The following is a 7,536-nucleotide window of genomic DNA, read 5'->3' as shown; positions in this document are numbered from 1 at the left end:
TGTTGGTGTAAATCAGCTCTAATACTATTGATTTTATTAACAAAAATGTTTCACTTTACGTTAATAAAGTGCTTCAAATATTAATACTTACAAACATTCTGTATGTTTACCTTTAAATGAACAAAGAGTCGACTCGGAGCTTAGATGTTAGTATGAAACGTGATAAAAGGTAAAGTGAGATGAACAAGTGGAGACAGATGAATACTTTTTATCTTTTCTTTTTCTTTTTTCTTTTTTTTTTTTTACCATTTTTAATGCAAAGACACCGTGACGTCACTGTGTGGAAATATTTTTCTGTCGCTCAGCCGGTTTGGAGCTGACAGTCCGCTCAAGTTGCCAGAGAGCGCGCACAGCTTTTGCATCCTTGCGTGATGGCCACGGACGCGTCCAGGAGTTTTAAAATAGGATGGCTTCGCAACTCGGTGCGCAGGGAAAGATACCTTTTCAGGTAAGGAGCTGAAGCGATGGGACTCAGATGGACTGTGGTAACAGACTTGAAGTCTGCTGTTTTTCTTCTTTAAAGCCCGTGGAGCCGCTAAGACAATCATAAAAGGACGGAACGCAAAAATCAATTAAAAAAATCATGCACTGTTCATACTCATGGAGAGATGGCATGCGTGCTCCTCTTCGGTCGACTTCTCCCCTTCTCACACCGGCTCAGAGGAACGTCCATCTGCTTGTTATCCCTTTTCCTTTCATATTTATTCTACTGCGCTCTATTCCCTGACGGTGCCATCATGCAAACGTCAGGTGATCCGACGCCCAGCTGTCAGCGAGCAGATGGAGCCAAAAGGCGCCTTCAGAAATCCCTCTCCTGCCTTTTACCGTCGGACGCGAGGTTGAGCGCTGTTGAGGCGTCTCGGTTGAAAGCCGACCAAAGACCCCATTTCGCTCATCACACCGCCGGGAACGGCACGCCCAGCCCGCCTATGAGCAATTTAAAGTTCGGAAATAAAAAGTTACCAAATGCCATCATAGTCGGTGTGAAAAAGGGAGGCACGAGAGCCGTCCTGGAGTTCATAAGAATACATCCGGATGTGCGCGCGGCGGGAACCGAAACACACTTCTTCGACAGGAACTATGACAGAGGCCTGGAGTGGTACAGGTAAGACAACGTGTGTCTCACCTGTGCAGGTGCGTGTCCATCTGCTCCACAAATCCCGCAATTTATCAGAAATCATAGTAATAAGTAGGAAATTACACCAGATTGGACTTCAGTCAGCTTTTATTGCACAATATCTGACTTTAAGATTCTTGGTTAAAGTGGTTTTAGCTTAACTAATTTAACTAGTTTATGTAATCTAGAAACTGGTCAAAGAGCAGCCTTTTCTCGTGGCTGCTGCTCCCGCAGAGACCCACGAGTGTGTCTGGAAATTTGTGGCTTCTAGTCAGCTGTGCTTGCATAATTCTGCATATCTGATTAGGCCGTTTCTCTCCCACCAAACTAAATGTTAATGATAGTAAATTATGGAGAATGATACACTATATTTCCAGCTTCGTTTTCTAAAAGGTCATAACGATTGCAGGCCAATATAACCGTGTGCCTTCACATGGTACATAGGGAATTACAGTGGAATTCAGGTAAGCGGTGTAGCGCCTCATTTTCTTCTGTTTTATGCCTGAATCTGGTCAAATTTCTGCAGTGGTTAATATTTACTTACATTTCCTACAGAGAAAAAAAAATTGAAAAGGTAAGGAATCATGGAGGGAAAGAGACAATATAATATAATAATAGAATGTAAAATCGTCTGCTTACCTTAAAAAAAAAATCAGTGATGAATATGAACCCTCTGTTTTGGTGCTTCTTTGTGTATATCAGACTTGGAGCTGGGTAAACATGCTGGATGTGTTTTCTGCAGTTTATTGACTCACTTCAAGCTTTATTGCATGGAAGTTCTGAGGAATGTGCTGTGTTTATACTGGCAGGAGAGTGGCGCGCTCTCTCTCTCCCTTTTCTTCTTTTTTTGACATACTGTAGAGCAGTTCATCAAATTTCTCATAAAATCCAACCTCTGGAGGTGAGCAGTGCAAACAGCGTCCTGCATGCCCGCTGTAACTCCTAGACATCTCAGCTGTAGTCTTGTTTGTTTATTATAATATTTAAACATGACAGCCATGAAAGGGAATTATTTATTGATTTTTCAAATGCTACCCAAGGCACCTTAAACTAGAAGGGGCACTCAGACAGCGCATCCTCAGCCAAGGTCAGTGCTCCATTTCACAAGTTAAAAGGAAGCGATTCAAATCTGCTCCAAAATTTAATGGGTTCTTCCTTTGCCCGTGCCCCACCAATTCTCCGAGTTTCATGATTTTCACCTTGGTAGTTTATTGGGGGGTGGTGTGTGTGTGTGGGGGGGGGTAATCTTTCTGACTGGTGATCAAACTGTACTGATCACCTACATCCTCAGCTCTCACCCTGGCGGAGGGACAAAGTGCATCCCTAACAAACTGCTTCGATTGACTGATGATCAAACCGAATAGCCATAAATTAAACATGCACATAATTGCACAGATTTAGAGGAAGCATATGTATGCAAACACAAGTTTATCTGATGATAAAATGAAAAAACACACACACTCTCATGCATACAGTAACAGACGAGCAATTACGCAGAGATGCGCTCTCGTATTTATCCCCCGGTTCTTTCAAGAGCATTTCATGTTAATGATAGACTGTCATGTAAGCTGCAGGAGGGATGCGTATCAGTAGTATTATATAATAATTACAGACTCAAAGTATCTCCACTAATTGGCACTCTTCACAATGGTTGGCAGTTGAAGCCCTTTTATCTCAGAGATGTGTCTTCCAGATGTGAACCCTCGCCCATTACTGCAGGTTGATTGTCAGCTGTCAAAGCTGTTGAGAAAAGGTCAGACGCCGATTGCTTTCAAAATAAAACAGCTGCTTCCCGGAAGCTTCCTTGTAAACATTCGTTCATAAATCAAAATGAACGGTGTGGACTGTCACCTTGAATTTGCTAATTGATTGTGCCACAAACATGTTTTTTTTTCAATGTCTATGCAAAGGCAAAAATAACAAGAAGAAGGAATAAAGATGTCTGAAGTGATCTTACTAAGCATCAGATGGTGGCTTGGTTGGCCATGTCTCTACAGCTGAGACAAATTTGCTGTCAATTTTGATGTTGTCATATGTCCACGAGCTTGTTAGTATTATTGCCGTTTATTTATTTATTTATTTTAGATTTTAACATTCTTCGAAAAATTGCAGCTAATGATAGAATAAATACAACCTCAGATCACTTAAATGGATGGTTTGAAAGAAGCGCCTTAACAGAACCATAGACTGTATATAAAAGATGGATGTAGACAACATGATATCACCCACTGGCTTTTTGATGCCATCTTGACAAGCAAGGAGTTGCTCTGACTGAAAAATTGAGGAAATTGCACCAAATCCACACCAAAAAGATCCTTTATCAGATTTTTGTTTAATGTAAATGCGCCACAGCAATAAAGAGTGAAAACTAGTCATATAACTGATCAGAAAATATTTCCTAAGGTTTTGAATCAAATTTGAGTCTTATAGACTGTTAATAATAAAAAGAGAGAAGTCACCCTGGTGACCACTGGAAAAAATACAGGTTTTGAAATGGATTAGTTGGGGAAGAAACAGAAGTGAAATAAAGATTAGCAAATTAATTGACAATGAAAATAATCATTAACCGCTCTCTCCTCTAGAATTTCCAATCAATCTTCAAGTTTTTCTCAGCGAAGCCCTGCTTGTTCATATCACCTCTGTAAAGAATGGCCTAGTTTGAAGAAGTCACTGAACAGAGTCGCTGCTATACGTGTTCTGTTTGCATTCGTGGTGATTTATTACTCCTGAAACATTCAGGCCTGATGCACAGGAGAGCTGTCTGTGAGACAAGTCTCCAGTGACAACAGACTACTACAACTTTGCTTCAGTGCTCCTATTATGATTTTCATCAAGAAATTGAGTTCACGGCCAAACCGAAGCTTTATGCCTTTACAACTCACTTGTGTAATCCTGCCCTAAATAGATATATAACATAGATTTTTTTCTTTACTTTGACAAATGGAAGGGCATTGTGACCTTTCCTTTGAACCTGTTAGCTTTTAAGGTTGCTTAAGCGCTCAAATGTTTAGTATTTTTTAAAAGAAATCCTAAATTAAATGAATGTAAATGAGAAATGTCTATTCTGTGTTTTCATCTTTCATTCAGAGGTTTAATGCCAAGAACTCTTGAAAGCCAAATCACAATGGAGAAGACACCGAGCTACTTTGTGACAAAAGAGACACCACACCGGATTTCTACCATGTCCCAAGACACCAAGCTCATAGTGGTGGTGCGAGACCCCGTCACTCGAGCAATATCGGACTACACTCAGACGTTATCCAAAACGCCGGACCTGCCGAGCTTCCAGGACCTGGCCTTCAGGAATCAGAGCCTGGGAATCGTTGACATGTCCTGGAACGCCATTCGGATCGGCTTGTATGCTTTGCACCTTGAAAACTGGCTCCACTACTTCCCTCTGGCTCAGATCCATTTTGTGAGCGGAGAGCGTCTCATCACAGACCCAGCAGGGGAGATGGCTCGGGTGCAGGACTTTCTTGGGCTGAAACGCATCGTCACCGACAAACACTTCTATTTCAACCGCACCAAGGGTTTTCCCTGCCTTAAAAAGCCGGAGAGCAGCGGCTCGCCCCGCTGCCTTGGCAAGTCAAAGGGGAGGACTCATGTGCAGATAGACCGAGACGCTATTGAGCAACTGCGAGACTTCTATCGACCTTATAATGTCAAGTTCTATGAAATGGTGGGGCACGACTTTAAGTGGGAGTAGAGGTTTGAGATGTATGTTTACGTGGTGCTGGAAAAACTTAGCTATTCCACAAATGTTCTTTTAAAGCGGTTTGCCTTCAGTAATGTGTCAAGGCTAAAGTGAATAGCTAACTATCAGCAGTCTCTAGACAATTTCCGAGCAAAGCAGCCGAGGCAGTACTTTCCTTTGAAGTGACTCTAATGAACAGAGTAAAATCTAAGACGACATTGCTTTTGCACTTGTAATGATCAGTTACCAGCATCAGCACCCTGTTTGTTGCCAGATATAGGCATCATTTTCAGATTTCCGTTTGTGTTACTCTGTATTATTGCTGACTTTATTGCTGACTGCTTCATAAAAAAAAGAGAGAAAATTCGAAGGGAAGGGGATTAGTTCCTTTTAAAATCTGCTTGACTAATCAAAGTAGAGTTTGAAAGCGAGCCCTTGGAAAATGTCAGTGAAGTCTTCAGGGAGAAGAGAATTAAGCTGCACCACTGTGGCGGTAAATCTAAAATGTAAAGCCATAAGGCAAGTATGAACCACCTGATATTACTTACTCTTCATTTTTTTTTTTTTTCAAAAGGTGAAAGATATTTTCTTCCGTTCTTTCCGACATGAATCAGACATGTGCTGTAACGAGCATTTCACTCTGTACTCCGTGCTTTGTTTCCAAATCCTGGTTTATGTTTTTGTTGCAGAAGTATTTAATCACTGCGTTAATCACAATGCTTGTTCATAAACTTCATTAAATGAAACGGAAGCACAATTTATGCGATTATTAATTCTGTTGCTTCTAAAGCACATGCTGTACCTTGATAAATTGCATTTTGTAAAAAAACAAAAAAAACCATCCTATTTTCTGCTTTTGCTCGATGTTTCGAAAACAACACACCAAACGTGGAAAATTCACACGGCTCTTGCCCCCCCATATTCCTCCTTTTCACATCTAGTTTGTACAGTTATGTTTTAGACCACCATCCTTTGAGGTTTATTGCATTCTGTAAGGTTTGTTGTGTGCCTCTGTGGTGGTAGGCGCATGAGTGGGTGTAGGTGTGAGGAATTTCAATCACTTTTCAAAGACAAAGCAGGGAACACCTATTCGTGGCGGGTTATCAAATAGATTCCGGGGCTGCATGTCACAAGATTGCAGTGAAAAGTTTGGATTTGGCTACAAGCTATGAATACTAACGCCAGACTGTCTGAGCTTGAGCCAGATTGATACACTGCTGCAAAATAAAGGAAGAAAACACTTTGTAATACATGAACAGTGAGTATGATTTGAAGCACTGTGTAATGTATGATGAGGTGTTCAGGTTCCATATCACAAAGGACAATATTGTGGGTCTTGTGTGTGGTAATTTATCCTTACTGTTGCATTAACTGTGCCATTAGCCATATCTTAGTGGAAGGGAAGAAGACTAGCTGTATGGGAATAACTATCTTTTCTTGTTTTTCATGTTATCAAACGAGGTGCTACATAGTGTGGTGGTTTACATTTGCCTAAAAAGCAAACAATCCCCAGTCTAATCTTGGGAGGAGACAGAGATCTTCTTGGGATTGTGTGAGGAAGGGCATCCAGTGTAAAACTGTGAGAATTTGTTGTGAATAAAGGAGCTGACAAAAGTAATCTCCCAATAATGTTATCAACGATTACAAGGCAGAAAAAAAGAGTGGTGCGGTCATAAGCTGTATGTAAAAGATGGACAAAAGATAGTGACATCATCCAGATTAGTTAAGTCGTATTTTGAAACTTCAACTTGTACTTCCTGAGGAGTGGTTCTGACTGGAAACTGGACACTGCAAACAACTACAGCCCAATTTATCAGTGGACCGATGTTACCGATCAATATCAGATATTTACTGATCTATAGCTGCCTGCATTTATAAATAAAAATTTAAAAGTAAAGAAGAGACAAGAGGAACTCCTTTCAACCATGTTATGAGCGTTAATGCTGCACAGTTTGTCCACTAGAGGGCACTCTGCAAAATAAAACACCAATAAGCGCAGTCAGACAAAACGTAAATGAGTAAACAAATAACTATAAATAACAAATGTTAGAAAATCCATCTTTTTCTGTCGCAATGAAAAAATATGAGCAGATACATCGAAGTATCCGATTTTTAAATCACTGAAAAATCAGAATTGTAGTAACAACTTAAACTATTACTACTTTCAGTACACCTTTCGAAACTACAGTTGCACGGTGCATCACAGAAATGTGTTTCTTTATGGCCACAGGTTTTTTTTTTTTTAAATAATCAAATTAAAGATGGGTTTTCAATAGTTTAAGATTTCTGAGACATGAAGTGGAGCTATGTAGCGCACCATGCAGAGGTGGGAAAATAATCAAGTACAAATACTTTCTTAAGCCTTGATTATACTTTTGCTGTCAGTGTGTTCGCTAGAGCCCACTCAGGTCTGAGTGACGTAAAGTTTGACATCAGACAGTGAGTGGACGTCCGCATGCCCGCCTGTTTTTGTGACCTGTGGAGAATTTACATTACAATGCGTCAACCATGCATCCGCTCAGGCGGCAGACTTCAAAGAAGTATATCTGGAATGATTACCCGGTCTTCAGGCCTCCAGCTGTCTGCATCTGCAACAGAGGATAATCAAAGCTTTATTGTACTTTTCAGGTATTTTTACTTTTCTTTACTATTTATTTGTCTGTCAGCTTTTTACTTTTACTCCCTGCATTTTAACAAAAAGATAACTCTACTTTCTACATTAACA

At 40.5% G+C, this 7,536-nt stretch overlaps 1 protein-coding gene across 1 annotated transcript; it reads left to right on the top strand.

Annotated features, from left to right (window-relative positions):
* LOC120728536 (heparan sulfate glucosamine 3-O-sulfotransferase 2-like) lies at positions 1 to 5,634 on the top strand. The gene is made up of 2 exons (XM_040023523.1): positions 1 to 1,105; positions 4,205 to 5,634. Exons 1-2 carry the CDS (start codon positions 609 to 611, stop codon positions 4,821 to 4,823), a joined length of 1,116 nt encoding a protein of 371 aa, XP_039879457.1. The 5' UTR covers positions 1 to 608; the 3' UTR covers positions 4,824 to 5,634.
* The last annotated feature ends 1,902 nt before the right edge of the window (positions 5,635 to 7,536 follow it).

Source organism: Simochromis diagramma, unplaced genomic scaffold (genome assembly GCF_900408965.1).
Source record: "Simochromis diagramma unplaced genomic scaffold, fSimDia1.1 OVJJ01000208.1, whole genome shotgun sequence".
Taxonomy (NCBI): domain Eukaryota; kingdom Metazoa; phylum Chordata; class Actinopteri; order Cichliformes; family Cichlidae; genus Simochromis; species Simochromis diagramma.
This window is presented reverse-complemented; position numbering and strand designations above follow the sequence as displayed.

Bases quoted from the DNA above. Each gene is read 5' to 3' on its own strand.
- LOC120728536 (XM_040023523.1), top strand. From the start codon at position 609: ATGGCATGCGTGCTCCTCTTCGGTCGACTTCTCCCCTTCTCACACCGG. The intron at 1,106-4,204 runs GTAAGACAACGT...TCTTTCATTCAG, and splicing joins AGAGGCCTGGAGTGGTACAG to AGGTTTAATGCCAAGAACTC.